General features: G+C 53.0%; 9 protein-coding genes across 9 annotated transcripts; 6 read left to right on the top strand and 3 right to left on the bottom strand.

The window, feature by feature from the left end:
• Positions 1 to 1,380: 1,380 nt before the first annotated feature.
• Positions 1,381 to 1,764, top strand: PG986_004379 (uncharacterized protein; the record flags this gene model as incomplete). The annotated part of the gene is made up of 1 exon (XM_066840601.1): positions 1,381 to 1,764. The coding sequence occupies one exon, from the start codon at positions 1,381 to 1,383 to the stop codon at positions 1,762 to 1,764; it is 384 nt and encodes a 127-aa protein (XP_066703228.1).
• Positions 1,765 to 2,794: 1,030 nt separating this feature from the next.
• PG986_004378 (uncharacterized protein) lies at positions 2,795 to 3,589 on the top strand (the record flags this gene model as incomplete). The annotated part of the gene is made up of 1 exon (XM_066840600.1): positions 2,795 to 3,589. The coding sequence occupies one exon, from the start codon at positions 2,795 to 2,797 to the stop codon at positions 3,587 to 3,589; it is 795 nt and encodes a 264-aa protein (XP_066703227.1).
• Positions 3,590 to 4,408: 819 nt separating this feature from the next.
• Positions 4,409 to 6,295, top strand: PG986_004377 (putative centromere microtubule binding protein cbf5 protein; the record flags this gene model as incomplete). The annotated part of the gene is made up of 7 exons (XM_066840599.1): positions 4,409 to 4,508; positions 4,574 to 4,646; positions 4,736 to 4,919; positions 5,026 to 5,138; positions 5,210 to 5,276; positions 5,332 to 5,683; positions 5,739 to 6,295. The coding sequence occupies 7 exons, from the start codon at positions 4,409 to 4,411 to the stop codon at positions 6,293 to 6,295; spliced, it is 1,446 nt and encodes a 481-aa protein (XP_066703226.1).
• Positions 6,296 to 9,484: 3,189 nt separating this feature from the next.
• Positions 9,485 to 10,501, top strand: PG986_004376 (uncharacterized protein; the record flags this gene model as incomplete). The annotated part of the gene is made up of 1 exon (XM_066840598.1): positions 9,485 to 10,501. The coding sequence occupies one exon, from the start codon at positions 9,485 to 9,487 to the stop codon at positions 10,499 to 10,501; it is 1,017 nt and encodes a 338-aa protein (XP_066703225.1).
• Positions 10,502 to 12,848: 2,347 nt separating this feature from the next.
• PG986_004375 (uncharacterized protein) lies at positions 12,849 to 14,591 on the top strand (the record flags this gene model as incomplete). Its single annotated transcript, XM_066840597.1, has 2 exons — positions 12,849 to 13,143; positions 13,237 to 14,591. The coding sequence occupies 2 exons, from the start codon at positions 12,849 to 12,851 to the stop codon at positions 14,589 to 14,591; spliced, it is 1,650 nt and encodes a 549-aa protein (XP_066703224.1).
• Positions 14,592 to 15,159: 568 nt separating this feature from the next.
• On the bottom strand, positions 15,160 to 16,956 carry PG986_004374 (Acyl-coenzyme A thioesterase 8; the record flags this gene model as incomplete). The annotated part of the gene is made up of 3 exons (XM_066840596.1): positions 15,160 to 15,441; positions 15,768 to 16,445; positions 16,609 to 16,956. The coding sequence occupies 3 exons, from the start codon at positions 16,954 to 16,956 to the stop codon at positions 15,160 to 15,162; spliced, it is 1,308 nt and encodes a 435-aa protein (XP_066703223.1).
• A 2,545-nt stretch (positions 16,957 to 19,501) lies between these two features.
• Positions 19,502 to 22,091, top strand: PG986_004373 (amidase signature enzyme; the record flags this gene model as incomplete). Its single annotated transcript, XM_066840595.1, has 10 exons — positions 19,502 to 19,756; positions 19,806 to 20,173; positions 20,241 to 20,668; positions 20,732 to 20,831; positions 21,060 to 21,216; positions 21,281 to 21,396; positions 21,453 to 21,608; positions 21,662 to 21,744; positions 21,811 to 21,891; positions 21,946 to 22,091. 10 exons carry the CDS (start codon positions 19,502 to 19,504, stop codon positions 22,089 to 22,091), a joined length of 1,890 nt encoding a protein of 629 aa, XP_066703222.1.
• A 236-nt stretch (positions 22,092 to 22,327) lies between these two features.
• PG986_004372 (uncharacterized protein) lies at positions 22,328 to 23,418 on the bottom strand (the record flags this gene model as incomplete). Its single annotated transcript, XM_066840594.1, has 5 exons — positions 22,328 to 22,515; positions 22,574 to 22,595; positions 22,647 to 22,733; positions 22,780 to 23,330; positions 23,403 to 23,418. The coding sequence occupies 5 exons, from the start codon at positions 23,416 to 23,418 to the stop codon at positions 22,328 to 22,330; spliced, it is 864 nt and encodes a 287-aa protein (XP_066703221.1).
• Positions 23,419 to 23,804: 386 nt separating this feature from the next.
• Positions 23,805 to 24,179, bottom strand: PG986_004371 (uncharacterized protein; the record flags this gene model as incomplete). The annotated part of the gene is made up of 1 exon (XM_066840593.1): positions 23,805 to 24,179. The coding sequence occupies one exon, from the start codon at positions 24,177 to 24,179 to the stop codon at positions 23,805 to 23,807; it is 375 nt and encodes a 124-aa protein (XP_066703220.1).
• Positions 24,180 to 24,554: the final 375 nt, after the last annotated feature.

Genomic DNA, 24,554 nt, shown 5'->3' with positions numbered 1-24,554 from the left:
TGAGCATCAAGCCGTGGTTCCTATCCCGCAGAGTAAGTATCGCAAAGATGGAACAAGGCGCGCTTTGAAGGAGAGGTCCAAGTCACCTGTTCTTTTCTCGCCAAAAGACATGGCGGACTCGAACCCAAGCATCTTTTCTTCTCCAATCACAAGTCCGGAAACTCCAGACACCGGCGTAACGGATCTGGAGCCCCGAAAAAGTCGTGGATATCCACTTACACCCAGAGCAATGATGCTGCCAGGCAACTCTTCTGATGGGAGACCAAAGTCAGATTCGTCAATAGCGAGGGTAGCTCTCTCGTCATGTATATGAAGACGAGATGGTGGATGAAAGTCCTGCTCCTTTTCCAAGTTTATGCTGCAAATACAATGCGGCAAACCTATTTGGGGCTCTTCAGCACAGGGTATCTGTTTCGAGGCACTGATGCATATCGTGGCGATCTTTTTCTGTTTCAAATACGCGCTTGCATATCGGAAAGAGAAGGGTTCGGGTAGAGAAGGGCAAAGCCGTGCCGGGAAGATGGTGTTGTCGGCTTGTATGAGATAATGAGTCAATGTCCCGGGATCTGGTTTATGATCTCTGATTGGTTTTTAGAGGCGGCGGTGCTTTTTGAATAATTATTGATCTATTATATGACGGAGTGTTTGCTACCAATAATGGGGGCTCTGCAGTCAATGCTATTCAGGGACTGAGTGGCTTGACCTGTTGAGATACATAGCGTCAGGTTCCGAGCAAATCACATAGTTGCGCAACTATATACACGTATATGCTACATAGTTCGGAATGATGGAAGAGACACATGAGACGTTTTATCCGTGAATGGCTGAAAACAAATTGGGAGGGCGTCAAGAGCAAAGCTTGAAGCCTATGACTTGTTCTTCGGGTAGTTAGTAGACAAGCATATCTACTCCAATTCTAGCCGCCCAGTAAATGCAGTTGGCTCCCTTGCGTAGCATTTGCAACTTCCTGCGCCCAACTGTTAACGAAACGGTGCCATTCGAATGTCCCGGCACTTTGGTAAGGAGGGTTGACGGCGGCTGGAAGCTTGCCATCGGGTGGCTTTGTCTTGATTGAAGCCCGAGTAACTGCAATGCCGACCGAGTCGATTAGGAAATGGTAACGGAGATCGAAGGAATGCGAACAAATCCGGGTGCCCTGGGGGCCATAAACTCAGCCGCCAGGTCGCTTCTGGGGCGGCTGAAGGAACTGTTGAGCCACAAACATCTGACAGACAGCTGTAATCTACAATCCCTTCGTTCGCATGGATTGATGAATGAACGACGTTTCCGGACGACTCGCCCTGTGATTCTGCTATTCTGGACAAGGATCAGGCACAGTGGAGTATGTGCCGATCTGTTCTGTGCTCGTGAGTGGACACTATGCCCCGCGGCAGCACTAAAAATGCACCCAATCAGACGGCCTTGGACGCAGTATCCAGCCAACCTCCGGCCCAATCTGCGCAAAGCATGCAGGGGTACCACCGAACCGACAAGGTGCTGAGAAACATCAATGGCCAGCGACTCGCACCTCGCATTCGGCCCCCGCAGACTTTTCAAGGGAACACGGCGGCTCTGGCGAATCACGGAGCGGCAATGAGGGAGCAGAAGCTGGTTGTCACCATCATCTGTGATGGGTGTGTCTCCTCCTGCTCCCCTGCCGACCTGCCGACCCCACCTGGGGTCTATCGCAACATTTTGCTGCGTACTATCGCTGTTGGTTTCGTCTACTTTCACCTTGATCTCGTTCGAGGCGACGTTGGGTGACTGCATAACCGGCATATTGGATACCACGCCGTGACTTCCCTTTCTCGTACCACGGTCAGACAGGACAGATGAAGTTATAAACTCGTTAAGACCGCTCCCTCGTCTACGCTTCTGCCTCGGTCGGGTGTATTGTAGCACACCGAATTTTCTTTCCTATCGATTCCATACCTACAGTGACCAGGCGCTTTGGTTTGTAATGTGACGTGCCACAGAAGCGAAACTCTTCTTGTCACCCACTCTGCCTTGAGTTCCGGGAAGAGGTACGACCCGGCTGGCCCGACCGCAGAACACATCGTCATATATCTCCCATTACACCATGGGACGTCTAATCGCATTCGCTGCGCTTGCGCGGTTGTCTTCCGCCATACTGGTGGCGAAGAACTCTCCCTGTGGAACGAAGTGCGGCAATGTCCTCGACAGCACAAACCCCGACGATTTGGTGTGCACACGAGGGGACTACTCTGCGAGTGCTGGGAGCGTCTGGAAGTCGTGTCTCCAGTGCGAGATGAATAGCGATTACACTACCTTGGTGCAAGGCTCCAATACAACGGACTTGCAGTTTGCTCTTTGTAAGTTGCCTGTGTCTGGTCTGCCTGGCGGGACCGAGTCGAAAGGTTGAGTTACCCTCAGCAGGCTGCTGACATCACTTTCTCTGACGCAGTAAATATGCGACATGCTATCGACGGCTGCTTGTTCAACGGGGTTTTTGATTATTCACCTTGCATCACTCGGTATGTCTCTCGTTCAAGACTGCCTTCGGCATGATCGAAACACTAATCACAGTCTCATTAGTACTGCCTGTGGGGCGCTGCAGGACTCAATCGAATACAATGCATTTGCTAGCAACTCGACAGCCTTTGGGTATTGCTCTACATGGGACAATAGCACTCTAAACAATTGTGGTGGTTGCCTAGAGAATGTTGACGGAGGTCATATCCTCAGGAACTGTGTGTTGCCCCTAGTCCGCACATTGCATATAGCGTCACTGACAACGTTGCCAGACTTCCAAGTGCTAGATGGTGCCTGCACAATGAAACCTTCCGCGGGCATCAAGCTCAGTCTAGAAGGCGAGATCTTCTCGGAGACAGACATAGTCAATGTGACTTTACCTAGGGCGTCATCTGAGTTTCGGAACCATGGGCCTCCTGGGCCTCTCAGCCTCGGTGCTATTGTCGGCGTCGTCATTGGCGGCGTGCTGGCCATTCTCGCTGTCATGGGCTGCTGCGTTGTATGGAACGGAAAACGGCGCAGAAAAGCCTTCCTCCGCAAGCGCGAGGAGATACACAAGACATGGCCCAGCCCGGCCGCGGGAAGCGAGATGTTCCAGACCCCCGTCAGCCAACGACCCCTACGAAACTGGGATGGGTCGCCTGTTAGCCAGCGCCCGTTGCGCAGCTGGGACGAATCTCCCATCAGTGCCGTGACGGAGAATACGTACCCCGGTCGGTACTTTTCGCCCTACAGCTCGCAGTTCACCAGCCCCGTCAGCGCGGCCGACCGGCCCGGAGGCGGCGGCGGCGAACCCCATCATATGGGCTGGCCTGCGGAGAAGGCCCAGCACCAGAACCACAACAACATCGGGGTCGCCATCAGCCCCGAGTCGGAGCACGGCCATAATGCTTTCTGGGGCGACAAAAAGGGCAAAGACAAGATGCAGCAGCAGCATGATGGGTACGAGCACGCTGATGCGTACGAGATGCAGGAGGGGGTCAGCAGTGCCGGTGGCTATACCGGACACCACGAGCCACAGCAGCACCAGCAATACCACCAGAATACGGCGCCGGTCTTGGAGCATCCTGGTTACGGCAGACGTAGTCGGGAATGAGTATACTTTCACGTGTACCAAGTAATATGGGCCATCACCAACATGGCCAACGAGCATATGGAGAGCGAGTTTGGGAGAAACGAAAGTTATTCAGGTTGATTATTAAGCGACATAAGTTTTGGGAGATACCAGTACGGAGTTCAGGAGCGTTTGTTGCGAGCATGCAGTCTTGGGAGGGATGGATGGGATTGGGCATAAGGTATTCCATCGCGTATTACTTTGTTTCGTTGGCGGTTGGCCTAAAAAGGGTCAGTTAGGAGGACTAGGACTGGCCGGAACTTATTAGCTGTTGCGAATTCTACATCTAGATTCAGACGCAGGAAGGAGTCTCTTTATTTAATAACACCTGAGTGTATTTTGGACTATGAACCACGTATGAGGACGCCAGTACAGTCGAGATTGCTTCCCTCTTAGAGTGCACAGTTGTTTCAATCATCCAGCCAGTTTACAGCTCCTTCCTTCCTAACATTGAAGTCTATTCCAGACCAGCTCGTCCTTGAGCAACCGATTATTTCAGAGGGTCCAAAACTGATAGGCTTATCGCAGCTTATCTTGCCTTATCGCGACGCGAAGTGAGGCGCGAGCTTGGTTAGCGGCATGACGCTAAACTGCTTGAAGACTGTTTTTGTGGCTGGTCGCTGAACTTTCTGCCCCACAGCAGGAAAAATATCTGGAACTTTTTTTTCGAGAGCTACAGTTCCGAGTCCTGGTGCAGAACAAAAAGTTCGTAACTCGGCCAAGTATCCGTACAACAACATCGCCTTACTGTCGCCCGCATATCTTATTTTACCGTTCAGTAGATTTAGCGGCCGACACACAATGGCTGACAACACGGAGTCCTTCGTCATCAAGCCCGAGGCTTCTGCGCCGCCGGTCGACTGGTCCCAGGTCCCTCTCCTGCTCAAGAACTATGACAAGCGTACGCGATCACCACCCAGCACCCAATTGCGACGAGTGCCAAATTAGCTGACCTGAATCCCTTAGTTCTCGTCAGAACCGGTCACTTCACGCCCATCCCCAATGGCTGCTCGCCTTTGAACCGTGACCTGAAGTCATAGTAAGAAACCGCCGCCCCCAGACGAACCTGCGAACGCGCAATGGTCGAAACGATCTACCCCGAGCTCCCTGCTGATATTTCCTTGATAGTGTGTCTTCCGGTGTCATCAACCTCGATAAGCCCTCGAACCCCTCGTCCCACGAAGTCGTCGCTTGGGTCAAGCGTATCCTCCGCGTCGAGAAGACCGGTCACAGTGGTACTCTGGATCCCAAGGTTACCGGTTGCTTGATTGTGGCCATCGACCGTGCCACCCGTCTTGTCAAGAGTCAACAGGTACATCACCCATTTCCGAGGGCGGCTGGGGCGGGGTCTGCAAGGAGATCCAAACCGGCAGCTCATCGTACGATAAACGGAAGAATGCTTGCTAACCCGCGAACAGAGTGCTGGTAAGGAATACGTCGCCGTGTGCCGCCTGCACGGTTCTCTTCCCGGAGGCGAGCAGCAGTTTGCTCGCGCTCTTGAGACCCTCACGGGTTCTCTCTTCCAGCGACCGTAAGCAAACCCTGGCTAAAAGCAATCTTCAATCAAGGATGCGAAGCATTTACTGACTCTGACTACTTTAGTCCCCTGATCTCTGCCGTCAAGCGAGTCCTTCGTATTAGAACCGTCTACGAGTCGAAACTCATTGAGGTATGTTGCCCTGCACTTTTCTGCCAATGCTACTCAGAACTAACAGGTTGCATAGTTCGACAATGACCGCCATCTTGCCGTTTTCTGGGTGTCTTGCGAGGCCGGAACCTACATCCGAACGCTTTGCGTCCATCTTGGTCTCCTTCTCGGTGTTGGTGGACACATGCAGGAGCTCCGCCGTGTGCGCTCCGGTGCCATGTCTGAGAACGATGATTTGGTCACCCTGCATGACGTTCTGGACGCCCAGTGGATGAGGGATAACCAGAGCGACGAGAAGTACCTCCGAAAGATCATCAAGCCTTTGGAGACATTGTTGGTTGGATACAAGAGGATTGTGGTCAAGGACTCCACTGTCAACGCCATCTGCTACGGTGCCAAGCTCATGCTGCCCGGTCTTCTTCGTTATGGTAAGCCTGACGCTCCTCTACCATGAACTCTGGCCATTTACTAACTCGCTTCCAGAGGCCGGCATTGATGTCCATGACGAGGTTGTTCTGATCACCACCAAGGGTGAGGCCATTGCCCTCGGTATTGCTCAGATGTCCACAGTGGAGATGTCCACATGTGACCACGGTGTTGTGGCCAAGGTCAAGCGCTGTATCATGGAGCGTGACCTGTACCCGCGACGATGGGGACTTGGTCCTCAGGCTACCGAGAAGAAGAAGCTCAAGGCTTCCGGCAAGCTGGACAAGTTCGGCCGCCCCAACGAGTCCACCCCCGCCGCCTGGAAGTCTGGCTACAAGGACTTCCATGCCCCTGCCGAGGATTCTGCCGCACCGGCCGCCGATGTTGCTATGTCGGAGGCCCCCACCCCTGCCACTCCTGCCCCCGCCCCCGCGGCGGCCGAGACCCCCGCCAAGTCCGCCGAGAAGGAGGACAAGAAGCGCAAGAAGCACGACGGCGAGACAGCCGAAGAGAAGTCGGAGCGCAAGCGATTAAAGGCCGAGAAGAAGGCCGCCAAGAAGGCGAAACGCGCTTCCAAGGGAGGAAAGGACAGCGACGATGACGAGTCCGACTGAGTTATCAACTAGATATCATCTTGTGGATCATGACCACCGAAACAACTAGTAACACGTTACACCGCCTGCCCTTGTTTGAGGACATCCGAACATTTGCTGAGAAGTCAGCAGCAGCCCAACAGCGACAAGCCGTTGGACTGCCTCAACCCAGGTCAAGGACAAGGTGCCGAAGCGGCTGTTGTCAGGTGACGATGATGTCTGGTTGTTCCTGGGCGGAAGTCGAGTGTTGACGACTGTGCCCAGTATGTAGGCACGTGGGCGTTCTCTGCAGAATTGTATAGTGCTTGAGGATTTACGGAAAAGGCGTTTCGGCTTGCTTCATACATAGTCATTTCATCTTGTGCATTTCGGAGGCTACAGAAGCTGCTTGAATTTGGACCGTTAGGTACCTAGTCGCTGCATTGATTGACATCATTCTTGATCTGATGTTTAAAGTTCACGGGACCTTGCATACTTGCGTGGAGTTGAGTTCGTGAGCTGCGGCGCCACGGTGATCACCCGCTTCAGATGGATAATAGCATCAAGCTGCGTGAAGACGTCGTCTTAACTTGCGTCTACAGTCATGCTGTCTTCCTTGGCAGCTGCGAACGATATTGGGTTGTTGAACATCTGTTGGTCGTGAAGTGTGACGGGCATCGACTTCTGCATCGAATTAAATAGGTTACTGGAGTGTTTATCGCTGCGTGCGTGCATGTACGTACATAAGCAAATCTGATCATCGCACTTCGTAACAATTAGAAATATCCGACTGGGCAGGTGTTTCGATTACCCATCCAAGATGTGATAGGGGTTGTTGCTTGTAACCGTAGATGTCCCATCCAACGATCCCTGAATACAACATAAGCTGGCAGGGACCTCTGCATTCTACCGCTTTATTTCGCTAGCTGGCTTAGGGGACTAGCAAAGGAAGCATGAAGATGTTCGGTGTGGAACGCGACGATCTAAAAGCCAAGCCACCCCGATAATGTTAGAGATTCACGCGCATGGAGCATGGCACCCAGTGCCTGTGCGGGCATTGTAACAGGACCCTGAATCTCCACGCGGTGCACCCACAGGCCGGTTTGCGATCCTGCTCACCAGGCCTGGCCGGTACCTATCATAGATAGCAATCGGGCTAGCCTCCTAGCCTCCCCGCTGCCTGCCTACCGAGTCAACCACCAGGGCCCGCCGCCAGCCCAGCGCCTGTCACTGTCAGTCTGTTCTTGTTCTACGGTTATTCGCGCATCTCGGGAGCGATGATCCTGAAACGGCGCCTCTTCATCGTCGCGAACAGCTCTCTACCGCCGATGGAGAAGTGAAATATCGATTTGCAGCTGACGACCGTGGCGACGTCAGAATCAGCTAGCCAGTTTCCTCTTTTCGGATTCCACCTTGGTCGTCCGAAGATTCATCATCATCTGATCTGAAGATCTGACGGGGAGAAGGAGACCGTTGACAATTGCGCCGGTCTCACTAAGCGTGCAAACTAGATCAGACAGAAGGCAAACCAAACTCCATTGGCGTTTCTGTACCGTCTCCGAGTAAGTTGTGGCACTTAGTCAACGAAACGGGAAGGCCGAGAGCCGTCCGCACATGGACCATCATACGAACAGATTTGTAGATTGATCTGTTTATTTCATCCAATCTAATCCAGAACGAGGGCGGTACGCGGGACTGGACTCTGGGCAGGACTCTGGGCAGCCTTTGCAATTGGACACAGATGTTCAGTCAGCCAATCTCTGGTGCCTGGACAGGGCAGGCAGTGTTCCAGGAGCCATGGCGGAAAAAAATGCCCTGGAATAATGGGGAATGATCGCGCTGGCGGCGGCTTGCCGAGTGCCTTAGGGTTTGAGGACTCCAGTTCTGTCCAGGGCTGTGACGGCAAGTAACGATCGGCTTGTTACTCCTACTGCCAAGCTTGCTCTTCTAGAACGGCCTCTAGAACGTGGACCAGCGCCTGCCACGCGCCAACCGCCAACGCCATCATCGGCAACCGACTGCCGCCACGTTTTGGGTAGCAACCCGAGTCCGGACATATTCCAAGGTTAACCATAATCGAGTGGGTTCGCAAAACACTTTCCCCCCTTCATCAGACAGGACCAACATTGAAACTCCGTCCTGCCTCTGCCTCTGTCTTGCCACTGCTACGCAAACAGGTGACTCGGCCAAACGACTACTCCAGTCGGCCGGTCCAATATTTGTGAAACATCGGTATGAGCTGTCTTGGGTTACAACGCGCTGCCAGACACAGAAGCAGAGATCGTGCCTCGCCAGCACCTACGTAGGCACCTAGGCACTCAGCAGAAGAAAAGGACGCTTGGGGAGACAGGGACGAAAGGAGGCTCGGCAGCAGCTAAGCTAGCCCCGGCCCCGAACCTGTCCCGTAGGACAACCTTGCATGGCGAGCATGAGCCAGACGCAAATTGCCTCGAGCGACAAAAACCATGCGACGATTGACGCTCCATCGTCCGGGCAGTGCAGGCCCCACCCTGCCTGTCCTCGCTGCGTGCCTGCATTGAGTTCATTACATCGAGAGACATGGGCCACGGGAAGCACACACCCAATCGCGCCTTTCTCGACTCGCCCTTTTTGCTCAATAATGCCACCTTCTCTCGGCCATGGCGGTCAGTAGCGGTATGCCGGGGAGACTGGGCAGGAGCCCCATATCACCCCCGGCCGTAACACAGGCGACTTGATCCCTGTGAACATCAAGTTCGTCGTCAGGGACCCGTCTGCTCCGTCGACAACCTGCCCTTGCTTGCATGTTCCCCCAGCTACCCGATTCAACTCACGACGAATATATAATACCGAACTGCTGTCTGCAAGCGGCTCGCCCGTTGCTTTTGGTCCGAGATTCAGGTCTTATATCCTCGCATCTCGATAAATACTCCTCGCTGCCTCTCCTGAGGAAAGGTCTGCTGGATACGCCTCAACATAGACGATACACATCTTTCCTTTCTCATCTCTGTCTCTCCCTCTTCCCCTCACTCATTGATAGCTGCTCTGTTCAGCAAAGAAACGGGCAACATCAGCCTGTATCGTTCATACTTATCTGGCTACCAGCAGACCCTCTCCTTAAACCCATTCTGTTACATGTGATATACCGCGTGGCACAATAGACGAGATAGACGTCCAACAGCATCAGACTCTTGGAATAGAGATAAAAGAACCATCCTTTTCGAAACCCCTTCGACAGACCTTCTAAACATCATGAGGGCTTCCTGGACATTCAGTTTCGCGGCACCGCTGCTGTTCTGCTCTGCAGCTCTGGCTCTTCCCCAGGTACCCGCACCACGCCTATGGCGCCGTGAAGGCGACAGACCCCTCATCAACATGGACTTCCCGGATCCATCTATTATGCAAGACAAGGATGGACAGTGGTACACCTTCGCAACAGCTGGCAACGGCAAGAACATACAGGTGGCCAGATCCTCCGCACCAGGCGGGCCCTGGACGTATCTCAACATCGACCCCTTGCCGAACACCGGCTCCTGGACGACCAACTCGAACACCTGGGCACCGGATGTACAGCGTACTGCTGGCAGCAAGTACGTCATGTATTACTCCGGACAAGTCAAATCAAACCCCAAGTTCCACTGCGTCGGCACGGCCACCGCATCAAAGGTCACAGGTCCCTACACGCCATCGGCTGAGCCATTTGACTGCGACCTCAGTAAAGGCGGCAGCATAGATCCTTCGGGCTTTCGGGATGTCGATGGAAAAACCTATGTCGCCTACAAGATTGACGGCAACTCCATTGGTCACGGCGGCTCTTGCAACAACGGTGTGTCGCCTTTTGTGTCAACGCCGATATTGCTGCAAGAGGTTGGGTCTGATTTGATCACCAAGATTGGCAGCCCAATCCAGTTACTGGACCGCATCTCCTCGGACGGCCCCCTGGTCGAAGCCCCGGCCATCTTCCGCGATGCTGCGGGACTCTACGTAATGTTTTTCAGCTCAGGCTGTTTCACGTCGCCGACCTACAACGTTGACTATGCCTATTCCAGGAGTGTCCGCGGACCCTATACAAGAAGCGAGAGCGGCCCCTTGGTCGTCACCATGGACTCTTTTGGTTTGACGGCCCCTGGAGGCGCAACTCCGCTCCCGGACGGCACCGGCATTGTCTTCCACGCAGATTGCGACCAAGGGCGGTGTTTCTTCGAGTCCAAGATTGGCATCATGGGCAACAAAGTCCTTCTCAACGGAGTGGATGGGCTGTACGGCTAAATGGGTGTTGCCGTATCTACATACCCAGGAGGAGCCTTGACACATGGCGGGTTTGCCATCCTGGAGAACGTGAAACCGCCTTCTCACTCGGTTTTCAGTATTCATCTGGAAGAAGCAGCAGACGGGTCGAAAAACTCATTGCATTGGGCGGCGTTATTGGGAAAATTCATATGGGCATGCATACACTTGAGGTTTCTGCATTCTAGGGGGCAATGACCATTTTTAGTAATGAGGGTTCAGTCGGGGTCATCATTGGCGTTTTTTTTGCTAGACCTGGCTCGCTGGGATCCTCGATACCCACATCGGGACTTTATGCGCATCATTGGACGAACAGTGGACTTAGATTTCAGGGGTCCAATGCTCCGGGAGGAGTCAGTCAGCCGCGCCATACATGGTTAGATGCGGCGATGCACCACGGAGTTCACGGTCATGATACAGCTGAACAGCCCTACATATATATACCCATATTGATAGATTTAAAAACTATATACAATCAGACGAGGCGAGCGGGTTGGCACATATTCCCCACTCGACTCATCAAAATTCTAGTACCAATTCTTTCTGAATTCTTCTCAACGTGTTTGCTGTCAGTACCAGTACACCCGCCAGCCATACTAAGTAGGCACTACCAACACGGAGTTTTTGCTTGCTTGCATACATCCGTACACCAGAACTCGATGGAAGGCGTCTGACTAGCGAATGGAAATGTGTCGGGTTTTTATCAGCGCGCCTGCAGCGTTGCATGCGCCTTGTAACTCGCCGCGATGTGTTTAGCCCTACGCGATTGCAACAGTAAGACCAGTCGGAATCAGTAAATATCGCATGGTAGCATTGGAAAGGGCATATTGCAATAGGGGCAGTAGATCTTTACGGAAAAAAGGGATCTGGGTTGAGCCCTGCGAGGTGTGTTGATGCACGCAGGTGTGGATGGCGACTGAGGGTGGTGAGTGCTCGGGGTGGAGACTCGCAAACTCGGCGCTGAGGGCGTGCTGTAGCCTGTGTTCCGTAGTGCTGTGGACGACCTAAAAATAAGCGCTTTGGTGGTGCTCCTGCAGCAAGTCCGTCCGTCCTGCACCCGCTGCCATTTACATCTCACCATCTGCATCAAATCTCTCTGCATGCAAGCTGCACCCGGATCGTCACTCATCACAATTCGTCTTTGTTCACACGCTCATGCACTCCGGAAACTGCTTTCAACTGCCGCCTCGGATTGAAAACACCTCGCAGACATGCTTCCAGTGTGTTTGTTCGTTCAATCAGTATCTTCGATATGATATGACTCGCCTCAGCTGTCGGGTTTCTAGACCAGACGATCGGCTGTTAGTTCAGCTGAAGTAACTGTGTGTTCAGTTCTGTCCACGAGATGGGCAGAGTTTCGTTGTTCGTCAGCCCGATCAATCTTGAAGGTTTTCCTGTGCAGCGTGGTCGGTTTGGGACGAAGCTTCTTCGTCGCATCTATCTGCAAGCCATCATCATCATCATCGTCTCGCCTGCCGGCGGATGGCGCCGGTGCTCAACAAGCAAGTTGGCAAGGCACGCCTCGGTTCCTATTGGATCCTGGCTTCTGCACTGATGATGGGTGTGGCAGCCCAAGAATCCGGGGCTGGCCTCTCAGAGCGGCCTCTGATGCTGTAGCCGCCCGCGACCCAACTGTCAACCCAAATTAGGACCGAGCCCATTCAATCACAGCGCTTCAAAAACGAGTCCAGACTCCGTAGCGCCCATCTGGTTGGCCCAACCCACGACGCACACCAGGAATCCATGCGCTTCTATTTCCTTTTCGGATGAACTTCTGGCCCTACCCTCAACTACTCGAGGAAGAGCCCCCGGTTTCCTAACTCACATCATCCATTGACGATGCGTCATGAGCCGGGCTGCCGGGGGACTTTTTCAATAGTTCGGGCGGCTCGTTCTGGTGTGGGTTCGAAAATGCCACATTCGTCGCATCACCGACATCTCTTCTGTGCAACCAACGACATGCGAGCGGCAACGCAGCGCGTTAGGAGGAATAATGGCTCTATATGCATAGTACGACCTGGTATGGTGTGATGCAGTCATGTTTTCCACCCTCACTTATATGTATATACATGCCCCTTTGGTCTTCTGTTGATATGCAGCTTACAGTTCCTCGCCCAACTCCTTCGATCGTTTCTATCTTTGGCTCGGTTTCCTTCCTTTGGTCCTTTCACATTTATACCCAAGCATCACGACATAGATGTTACCCAGCAGGCCTGGCTCCCTAATAATATTACAACAAACTACGCCATACTAATATAATACCCCCGACCCAAAACGCTCCTTACCCAACTACGACGTGTTCTGAACCACACACCAATCTCCCGGCGAGATGGCTTCATTAACTTCTGTCCACACCTTTATACTTTTCTTCTTCTTCTACTTCATTCGCTTTAGTATCACGTTGCAGGTTACCCCCAACTCGCCCTGCGCGTCGTTCTGTGTGGACTCGAACGATCTGGATTACTCTGATCCAAACTCATCAAACACCTTAAGCAAAGACGTCAGCTGTCATGACAAAGACTACGCCAGCACGGCCGCCGGGCAAAAGTTCCGCAGGTGTCTCAGTTGTCTGCAAGACAGCACTTTCGCCCAAGGTTCCGAGACGGACCAAGGGTGGTTCCTCTGTATGTCTCATATCACCTCAGGCTCATCTCTTCTCCTCAACTTACACGTACGCACACACTCCCACGACACACACTAATACGATGACTTCGCAGACAACCTCCGATACACGTTTGACCACTGTATTTTTGGTTTCCCCAATGCCACTGATACGGAGTCAACGCCTTGTTCGACTTCCAAGGCGTGCGGCGGGCTGGAGAACGCCCTGACCAGCGACAAGCTCAACGTCAAAGGCGGCCTCGAGCCATACGGGTTCTGCGCCGCCGACGGCGGGGCCATGGTCAACGCGCCGTTCATACATCAATGCGCCTCCTGCGTTTCGGCATCCCAGGACCAGAAGTACCTGGCCAACTACATGGTGGCTCTACAGGCGGGATGCGCGCAGCAGCCCGCGCCCGGGACTGCCGTTGGGCTGAACGCCACCGTTTTCTCGCCGACCATAATCGGCATGGTCAATCCGATTTCCTCTTCGGCGGCCAAGTCTGCCGAGGCCCCGGCACTGGCGACACCCGCACTCGTGGGTATCGCCATCGGCGGTGCGGCTTTGTTACTGGCGATCGCGGGGCTTATCTTCGTGCGCCGCCGCACGCGGAGGAATCGCCGCCAGCGTCTGGCGGCCTCTCTCGACGGCAATGCGCCGAATAGGCGCAAAGGTCACCGGCCAGCTTCCTCTCTATCGTTCAGGTGCCAGACTCACCTATCGCCTCGGTCCCCCAATTTTGCCTCGAATGGCATGGCAGACTCGACTACCATACACGAAGAGAAAGCGTCGCCATACACGAGCCCGACAGCGGCCCTAAGTTCCAACCCGGTCTCCGCCTCCCCCTATTGGTCGCCGTCCATTGCGCCCAGCTCGACCTTCAGCAGGGCGGAGAAAGAGCAGCAGCGCAGCTATGGCCGCAGCTATGGCCGCGGAGGCGGTGGTGGACCGAGTCTTCAAAGCATCAAGACGGGTGCACCTACAGTTCCGGATCATGTGCACTATTCCACCTCGCCCAAGGCCAAGGGCTTCTCGCCTACCGACACAGCCACGCCCGCGAGCGCCGTCAGCACGAAGAGCACGGCGCAGCTCCTGCCCCTCAGAGCGTATAACCCGGCCGACTACAGCGGCGTCACGCAACCGCACATGAGCGCGGCCGGCATGATGGACTACAACCACAGCCACAGCCCTTATTCAAGTCACTCTACCAACAACAACAATCCGTACGCGAGCCCCACATCCGCATCCACGGCGAGCCCGCTCCTAAATCGTGCCTGGGAGCAGCAATCGCTGCAGCGGACTGCTACTTGGGACCCCTTACCAACCATCCCCCAGCGTTCCGGCCCGAACCACCGCCTACCCGCCGTGAAAGTCCTGGTTGGGGGCGGGAACAACAACACGGGCGGGAATAATAGGGGGAAGAGGGGGGCAATACGGGGAGTCCCGTCGAGACGGAGGAGATCAAAGTGAGTTTTGCGGGGCCGCCGCCGCGTCGGCGGCAGTGATAGTTGAACACCGGGTATGTTCATACCGAATACAGTATCCTCTTTCCATTGAGCTGTAGTTTTATGTAAAAGAGGGACAAAGGTCTGGATACATATATTTGGCTTATCATTGAGCGAGGAGTTCAGGGCAATGGATGCTTTAGTGGTTGGCCAAAGGGGTGTACATACATAATAGGCCTCAAAAGGGGACACAAGAAACCAATATGAAATGACAATTATAAACATCCTCTTTTTTGTATTCTGTAGTGACATTTCAAATTTTTTCACTCTCGGTCTCTCACATTTCTCACGTTTGAACCGGGGGGAAGTCGTGAAGTACGGATTTAGGAACTATAAATTTCGACTTAAAGGAGGTATCACTATGCTCATGCTTGAAAGAAAAAAAGACAAAAAAAATGTCATGTCCTCCGGGATTTCCTCACTCGCTTCCCCTCACTCCCTTACCTTTCGCTTTTTCATGTGTAGATTTCGTTATATATCTCGCCGGTGCTTCCGTGCGGAGTGGCGTTTGTACAGCTTTCATAACATATACATTACAGCTTGCTCATCCGGTGGCTGTTTCGCGGGTCGGGCCCCTCCGTGCTCTGGATGATGCCGTCCTGGTACTCGGTGGCGACGTGTTTGCCTTGCGGGCTCCAGATTTTGGACAGCACGACGCATCGGTTCGCCTCGACGCGGGGGAACGTGGCCTCCTGTATCCACCACTCATCTCCTCCTTCATCCTCCTCCTCCTCTTCCTCTTCTCTCTCGTCATGCTTGTGAGTGCTCCGGTGGATGCCTTTGTGGTCGACAGTGTATTCGACGTCGTCGTCGTGCTTGTGGGTGGTCCGGTGAATCCCTTTGTGATCAATCGTGTACTCGCGGTGTTCGTGATGTTTGTGTTCGCTCCTGTCACCATGAGACGACGTCGTTGACGGTGGCGCCGATGGTGAGAACGGCAAAGACAAAGTAGGGGGTACGAATCCCGCCGCTGCCGCTCCTGCTGCTGATGTTGCTGATGTTGCTGCTGCTGATCCTGCTGTCGGTCGTGGAGGTCGTGGTGGTCGTGGAGATGGAGGTGGAATTGGTGGTGGTGATGCTCCTCCTTCTGCCGCCGCGGCTTTGGTTGTCGCGAACGCATAATGGCCTCCTCGGGACTCACATGCACGACGAACGAGTAGCTCAGCGTCGCGGCGCGCGCCAGCGATGACCCGAACCCGACGTGGTTCCCGCACATGAGCAGGCCATTGCGGTCGGCCTCGAAGGCATGCGTCAGGATATGCGCGTCGGGATCCTCCTTCTCCTTCTGTCCCTTCTTCTCCGCTTGCTTCTTCTTTTCCTTCTCCGCGGGCGACAGGATCCGGCGGTAGAGAATCAGCTCGCGGCGCTCGTGCAGGGGCTTGCCCCGGTTAAAGTCCCGCATGTCGACCTTCTTCATGTCGACGCACGGGAACGAACCCGAGCCCCGCTTCTTGCCCGGCGGCAGCATGGCGACGACGCGGTCGATGTCGACCAGGGGCGCCGGCTCCCACTTGTGGGGAGGCCGGGAGTCCAGGATGTGGGCGAAGCGGCTCTGCGGGGGGTCCTCCTGCATGACGGCCTGCGACGAGCTGGTGGGACGGAAGGAGACGAGCGCGGTGAAGCAGATGGGGCCCATGGGCGAGTTGATGGCGTCCGACAGGGGATAGTGGTCGCCCGAGGGGCTGCTGGTGGGCTGCTGGGGCTGGCGCGCCGTGACGGAGAAGTTGGCGAAGGCCAGGTTCGCCGTGGAGACGGGCGTTACCTCATAGATGAAGGGCCGGTCGATGAGGCCGGCTTCGGAGAAGTACCCGTGTATAGTCTGCTGGATTGATTAGAATGATGGTGCAGGTAACGTGTGAATCCTTCCAGTAGTGGCAACTGCCGAACGTGGGATTTGATGTAAGGGAGTGCCGCAGTAGACGTATACCTATGCACTCGGCAGATGCCATCCCAGAGCCAGAAAGAAAGGCAGCTTAGCTTACGTGAATGCCAAAGACCTTGCCCTTGAACTGCTTTCCCTTCCCTTGCTTGTCGAGCTCCTCGCGCATCTCGGCAAAGGCCTTGGACGCGGCGAGGCCGGACTGGCTGTAGACGTGCCCTCCGTACGCGGCGCCCTTGAAGGTCATCTGCTCGCGCATGGGGCTGGGCAGGTCGATGCCGGGCATCCAGGACGCGCGCTGGCTCATGTAGCGCTTCGGCTGCTGGACGCCATGCTGGCTCCCGTACGGCTGCGAGGGCGCGGGCAGCTCGACCAGCTGCATGTACTCCTGGAAGGAGAGCCTGCTGCTCTTGTCCGCAGACGGTGGCAGTGATGATGAGAATGGCGACATGGTTTTCCCGGGTTATGCTGACTTCTTTCTTGGCTGTCGATTGGCCTCCGGTCTGCTGGAAAGTAGCAAACAAATCACGGATGGCGATGTAACGCACCCAATCACTGCCCGATCGGTCCCCAAAAATGTAGGTACAATATCCAACGTTAGATTTTGGCTTTTTGGGTTATGGGATGTCAAGCTTGGAGGCTTCTCAGTTGACCGCCGAATTGACTTTATTGGTCTCTTGTTCTTTTTTGCGTTGCTAGGTTAGGCGAACACGTAAGGAGGAGGCAGGAGAAAACTGGACCTCGGAAACTTTCCCCGTCATTTCAGCTGCTGCGCAGGTACCAATCCGCACTGACCCGAGGCCCTCGCTCTCGTATTGCGTGCAGCGCAGTCGGGTGGTCTGGCATCATGTGATTTTTTTTATTATTTCTTTTTGGTCGACGCTCTTCCTTAAAAAAAAAAAACGTCGACAACCAAACGAAGCTCCTCAATTGATACGATATATTAATACCCGAACTGTTCAGTTGCTGTTCAACGTTTTCCAGATGTATATATGTAGCCTCAGTACCCAAAGCTCGGACTAGTAGGTGGCCTAGAAGCGATGCGTCAAATCGGTTAACCTATCCACGATGGGATCCCAATTTTTATTTAGAAGGTTGGGCACGCGCTGGTGGAACCAGCACGCAACGACACCGCGTGGGGGTGCCCAAACACCTTCCCCAGATTGACGCCATTTTCGTGGTGGAGAAGCAGCAACAAGCAAGATCCTCGCGCAAGTCGACAGATGCATCTAAGCTAAGATTACACCATGCCTGTCCCTGAGTTCCAAATGACTTCCAAAGCGATCATGTATATCGAATTCGACTTGTCAGGCATTTCGGGAAGCCCTTGCCCGATTGAGTGTGGTTCTAACCTTCTAGGGTGGTCTCAGGTCTGTAGTTGCCGTCCCTAATGCAGCAGGGAGGGGGGGATCAAACTGAATGTGATCGCAGAGGCAGGTAAACTTTCTTACCTTCAGGTATAAAGCAATCCCTGGCCTTGACTGATTGCTTCTTGTTCTGATGGCGAAGCCCAGTTGCTATCATGGAGTCTGTTGCCGAGACAGTGACACCTACTTGGGTACCACTATGTAGGAACCCCCCGATCTGATTCAGCCAATCCAATACCAAGTGAACCGACTCGTCACAAATCTACGATCAATAGGCACTCTAATCTACTTGGATAGATGGCTGAATAGTAGCATATCCCTTCCGAACACGGAGCGGCCCAGCCACTCCAGGTAGAGATAGTTCAATGAGCAATTACCTATACTGCTAACAAGCGGACAGGGGAGTACGCCACTATCTGGAGAGCTTTCTCCTGTGACTGATACCAACCACACAGAATGGCGTCTTTCCATTGATCTGATGGCTTCTTTCCTCGAGCCATAGCTACGTTAAAGTCTGAACACATTCACTCGGAATCAATGAGTGCCCATCTCCTCGAACGGCTATCTAGACTAACCCAGGGCTCCTTAGATGGGCCGGTATAGCCTGGTGGTAAAAGTGCTATATATATACATAATCAACGATTGAGTATATATATCTTCAGGTTGTTCATACCAAAAAGTCGGAGACTCTTGCACCTTCAGCCCTAATAATAGAGGCCCCGCATAGAGACGAATATAGGGGGTCAGGGGTATCGCAATCTATCATGCCAAGGAGGTGAATCTGCAAGTATCTTTATCACAGCGCCATAGCGGGTCTTGAAGTGAAGAAGTGATGGAGTGCTTGGTACCCTGGCCACATGAGCTAGATGTATATATGGTGAGCCGGTATTGTCTACCCTCGTCGCCTCTCAAGGCTGGAAGAATAACAAGAGACCGATTTCGTTTTACCGACCCCCTATCCAAACCCAACGTTCATCTGGAACCTTTTCCCCAACACTGATGTTTGCGCGACCTTTTTTTGGCGGGGCGGTTGGTGTTCCTTGAATTGGGCATATTGATAGGAGTCCGTACTCCCTACATTGCTCGTTTCTTGTTTCTCCTCCATTGACGGGGCTGGTAGGTAGGTTCACGACGTTTGGTGCTCGCCCTGACCAACCATGCGTCTGAGCGGCGAGCATTGCGGCAAACAAACGGAGTTTGCTTGCGTACATATGCGAAGCCGAGACTAAAGATAGCAAATGAGATGGACGGGAGAAATTAATGTACCACCTCGAGAAGAATGAGGCAAGCCTGTAACGCGAGACCGGCGAAAGCTTCGTTTGCTCGTAGTAATCCGAGGGGTTGAATCAAGGAGAACCTATCACGGATGCACAGGTGCCGCTGTAAGGCGCCAGTGAACCCCGCCACCTCCATTCGTCTCGTCAAATCCAAGATACTCATGTAACGTCCATTGACTGCGGACTGTCTGAGAGTCTCGAACTCAATCGCTGGTTACCTTATGTGCTTGTCTATATGCATACTTACGTACCTAACCTGCTTGCCTACTTGAAGTAAGGGCAGCCGCCATTTTGGTCCTGATTTCCCTGCCCACCTCAACTCTGTTACTGCAACAGTAGAGGTGAAGCGAAGATGACCAAAAAGGTCCTGGCCTTAGCGATACACCCCAACAATGAAAGCAGGCCAGACCCCGACTTCCAGCTGTCTCATCGGCTGTGTCCACCCGCCGGCCGGCACTTCACTACTGCCTTTCACGGGTGGCGCGACCGGGCGCAAGACGATCGGGGGGTTCCTCGGGCCACGACAGTCATTACCCTTGGTTCCAGGGCATATGCTATACAAAGCACTTGTGATGTGAGTGATGTTCCCGAATTGCAGCATGCTACAGTGAGATTAACTTACGAAGAAGGATAAACTAATTCGAACCGAGGCGTAGTTCAAGGTCCCGTTTGCCACCAAGTCAGCCAAGCTTAAGCCGCTAGCGTGTTTGGCCCTCCCCAGCTCAACGGACCAAAGTGGCGATCTTGAAAAAGAACACAGCCATTTCCTGGAGAACGACGAGTTTTGCAACGGCTTCTTCGCAACTGTTCTGCTGATAACAGATAAATCCCTCGAAAAGAATGCCTGCAATCTTTTGTCGGGTTGGGGTTGCACCTGTTTTAACCAAATCTCAACCAAAACCCGAATTCCTCCAGGGCCCTACTTTTACTCTTCCAGTGGTCTGTTCAAGGCCTGGAGGCTCTTTCCTGACGATCAGAATGCCTTTATTCTCAGCACCATTCCTTCTCAACACAACCCTCAAGCGTACGTCCATCAATTACTCCCATACGATCCTCTTGATTGATGCTTTCTTTTTCTGATGGCTCGACAGGTATGAGCCCCTCAATGCTGCAGCGTATGGATCCTCATCACTGTGTGTTGCGGTCCCTTCCAGACTGCCCTTCAAGGCCGAACAGAAGAAGCCATTGTCTGGTTGGAGAGTTGCAGTCAAAGACCTATACCATCTGAAAGGGGTTCCAACAGGTTGTGGAAACCGTGCTTTTCGAACCCTGCATTCAGAATCAAGGCCGTCTTCTTCCTCGCATGTTCAGTTGCTGATAGATTCTGGGTGTATTATCGTGGGCAAGACCAAGACAGTCGAGTTTGGTGCCAGCCAAGAGGTCACTGGGGATTGGTCTGACTACTTCTATCCCTTTAATGCTCGGGGCGATGGATACCTGGCTGCAACAGGCAGTAGTACGGGCTCAGCGTCAAGTCTGGCACAATATCCATGGCTCGACATCACCTTAGGCACTGACTGTGAGTAAGCCGTCATTAACCTTTGAAGGTTCCATTAATCTCTAATACATGGCCTCTTCAAAGCCGGTGGAAGTATTCGCGATCCAGCTGTTGCTAATGGCGTTTACGGCTTCCGCCCATCCCACGACGGCAAACCCATTTTGGATATCTTTTTGCCATGCGCGTAAGTACGCTAGGTACCCATACACATTCCAGAGTTAACCAAAACCAGCGAATTCCATACGCCCGGGTTCCTGGGGCGCAGCAGCGACGCGATGCTAGGGTTTGGCCGGGTTTGGCTTCAGAATGCACCCATCCTCCCACCAAGCAGCAGAGACACAGAGCCGCGAGCCATAGTAAACTGCTTAACACCCTGGAGACCGGTCCGAATACTGCTCCTAGAAGACTACAGGTCTGACCGCGATGCTGTTCAAAAGATTGCGGACGACTGGGTTGCTTCGCTAGCTCACTGGCTTGGTGCAGAGCAAGTCCTTCTATCTATTAGCGATTTATGGGATGAGACGAAGCCCGAAGCAGAAAACAAGGGTTTCTATGAGACCTTCAGCAACGTAAGAAGCAACACGAACCTCGCAGCCCAAGTTATATGTTCCTAACTAAGAGAACCTGGTCCAGACTTTTATCGACATAACCTACAGTGAATACTGGACATATCTTGCCAACTTCCGTAAGGAGTACAAGGAAAGATACAATTCGGATCCATATGTCTGTAAGGTAACCAAGTATCTATGGTAAGTCGCCCAAGTTCTGCAACTGCACATTGGTGCTGATTGTTATTCTTCGGTAGGGATCAGGGCAGAATGATTTCAGACGTTCGAAAGCAGGAGTTGCTGGCCGAAGTCGCGATGCACAACAAATGGTTCCTAGAGCATGTGCTCAACGACAGCAGCTCTATCATAGTCGTTCCTCGATACAGTCTTGCTTATCGGGATGAATACTTGCCGTACGTCGTCTTGACTTGCGTTCGTTCTGGTGTGTGAACTAACAGAACCGCAGCCCCCCTGAAGACCGGATCTTCGAAGGCTTTGACTCGAACCTACATGCATCCTTCTGCGGTCTCCCCAACATCATTGTCCCAGGTATGAACATGATACACTGTATTTCTGAGGGGTATCATTGCCATCTATGATACTGACTCAACCTAGTCGGCCAATGTGCCTACATGTCAAAGATCTCTGGAAACCAGGAGTACTTTCCCGTGTCTCTCTCAATCATTGCGCCCAGAGGTGAGTAGTTACCTTGTTGAGTTGACTGTATGTATACGGCTAACATATCTCTAGGGATGGACCTTGGCTTGCTGAGCCTTGTGGACGATTACCTCAAAGAGAATCAGCGACCAACATCTGTTTTGACAGGTCCCATTGCCTTCGATACCCTTCTCTTTCAAAATAATGATAACGATTCAGGCTCTAGGAAGGAAGTTTGAGTCGCGAAGGAACCTGGCTGTTCCATTTGCATTAGCCGAAAGCAATCAACCTGACCTCAACACTCTTTCTCCATGGCGCGCCTTCGGGTGTGTTTACGTCCCTGAATGCAGCATGAGGGCATACTAAGTCGGTTGGGATGGTCAGTGAGGTGCACTTTTTGAAATGGCGGCATCGGTGGCTCGAGAATAACTGCTGAAGAGCCAGGTGATTGAATGGGACATGACAGGAATATAGACTAACACCTGGGAACACCATTTACTTCAGAGTCAAAGTTCTTTATAATGATGCACTCCTGGGTCTTCATACGGCTGAAGTAGTACCAACGATGGTCGTCGTTGTGTTTGACGAGGTAGTTCTCGCCTAGGTAGTGGGCATAGACAATGTCATGGGCCATGAGATCAGAATCTCTCAGACTTCGAGCGTCTAATACAGCAAGAGGAGTATCCTCTAGCGGCTCGATGAGTGGACGCCAGATACTTACAGCCAGGGTTAGCTACATGTACCTACACGCTATATTTGAGGTAAGTGAAGCTTGCTTACTTGATGAACCGCACTCGCTTTTGTGCCAACCCTTCTGCCTCGTTACCAAAGTACAGTCGCAGCCGGCTCATGGCTGCCTCTGGTGTCTGATCTTTCATCATCTGATAAGCCTTCAAGGTGCCCTGAAAGTGTATTCTATCAGCTTACCAGTATGTGCATTCCTAGCTGCCGGTCTTCTTTCGCGCCAAACCACCCGCTGGCCATCTGTAAAGCCGTGCTTGACCTCGCGTAACTAAGCCACCTTTCAGCAAGTAAATAACAGATATATGTTTGATGTTCGCAAGGAGAGGTGGAACTTGCTGCGTAATCAAAAGCAAACACTCTTTCTATACCAAGGTACTCTTTCAGCCACAACTCCATTCGCGCTACATATTCCGTTTTGATGGCATCTTCGCTTCGTAAACTCCCCTCGTCAGGCACCTCTGCGAACGCGAACCCGTGAACGTCGAGAGAGAAATCGCTTTCTCTGCCCCTGCCGTCGCTGATCTGGACATCGTGGCGGTCGTATACGGAGTTTGTCTTCGGCTGGTCGGCGGGGAGCGGCAGAGCCAAGTTGAAAGGTTTCTCGGCGTCCCACTTCGGCAGGGGCGAGATGAAGTTGAAGGTGCCTTGGGTCTTGCGACATGGCAGCCACTCCGACTCGGCTTGGGCGAGATCGGGGAACGACTTCGCGGAGCCGTTCTTGAACGCGGAGAGGACTGGTGAACAGCAAAACGCGTAAGCGTTGGTTTATTGGAAACGATGGCAGAAAGGAAACAGACTCCACCTACTCTCTTTGGAGCTCATTGTGAGAAGATTGCATTCAAGGAATGGGCTTGCTGTGATGTTGCTTCCGAATGAGGGAAGCGGGGAAGGACTTCGTGCATGTTGGTGGTGTTGATACACCCCTGGTCTAATCATACATGTTACATATGACTACGTACGTATTAAACTTGACGTGACTTCACCTCCGTTGTAATTCGCAAAACTCCCGAGGGAGCGACTTATGCATTGTGCTTCTTTCATTTCTCATATATGAATACTGCAGTTGAGCCCATGTTCGAAGTCCGTTACCCATGACACCTGCGATGAAATACATATTCGGGCTTGGGTGAAGGCCCCAATAGAAACCCGATTCACCGAACCATGAAAGAACCAGATACTACTTCGATATGTTACATCACGCAAAAAGATCAACCACCCTCGAAGACGCTACATGTGCAGGGCGAGTTTCCACAACTTTCACAGCGCTCCGGCTCCGGCTTGGGCTTAGGCTTCGGGTCAGGCTTCGGGTCCTTCTCTGACTCGTACCATGGCTTCCCATCGAACTTCTCCTGAATCATTTTTCCGAGTAAGTCTTCTTGAGGGCGAGGTAGAAGTCCCCGTTCTAGGTAGTGCCAGCTGCTAGCAACATTCGTGGCCGGTAGCTGCACTGAAGGCGCCCCTGTGACGGCGAGGGCTTTCTGAAGACATGGATAGATGGCACGCCATGGTTGTTTCTTATCAGGCCCGGATGTTTGAGGAGCTTCAGCTGGAAAGCTGGAAATTGTCTTGGTGGGCTCGGCCATCAGGGGCAAATCCGGTCTAGGGCAGCAGGTGAAAGTCAGCAATGTCATGAACGAGCAACCTGGGCATAAGGGACAGCGGAACATACTCGAGCTAGCGGTGCGCTTCCGATTTGAAGCTTGTCGTTTCTGCCAGTTTATGCGGGAACCAAACATTTCATCGACTTATCTCTTATTGATCATATTGAGATTCCGCCGGCTCAGTCTCCATTCGGCTAGATGAGGCTCTGCTCACTTTCGAGGCAAGTGATTTCCAATCCTGGGTTGATTGGTGCCCGCCTTCGGAAGCTCATGTGAGCTGGCATACACACAATTAATGATGGTTAAACGGGGCGTGCTTGAGACTCAGAAGAGTTGGGCAATTGGTGCCCGCTTTAA

This window comes from Apiospora aurea (genome assembly GCF_038362705.1).
Source record: "Apiospora aurea strain CBS 24483 chromosome Unknown utg000003l_segment0_segment0, whole genome shotgun sequence".
Lineage (NCBI taxonomy): Eukaryota > Fungi > Ascomycota > Sordariomycetes > Amphisphaeriales > Apiosporaceae > Apiospora > Apiospora aurea.
This window is presented reverse-complemented; position numbering and strand designations above follow the sequence as displayed.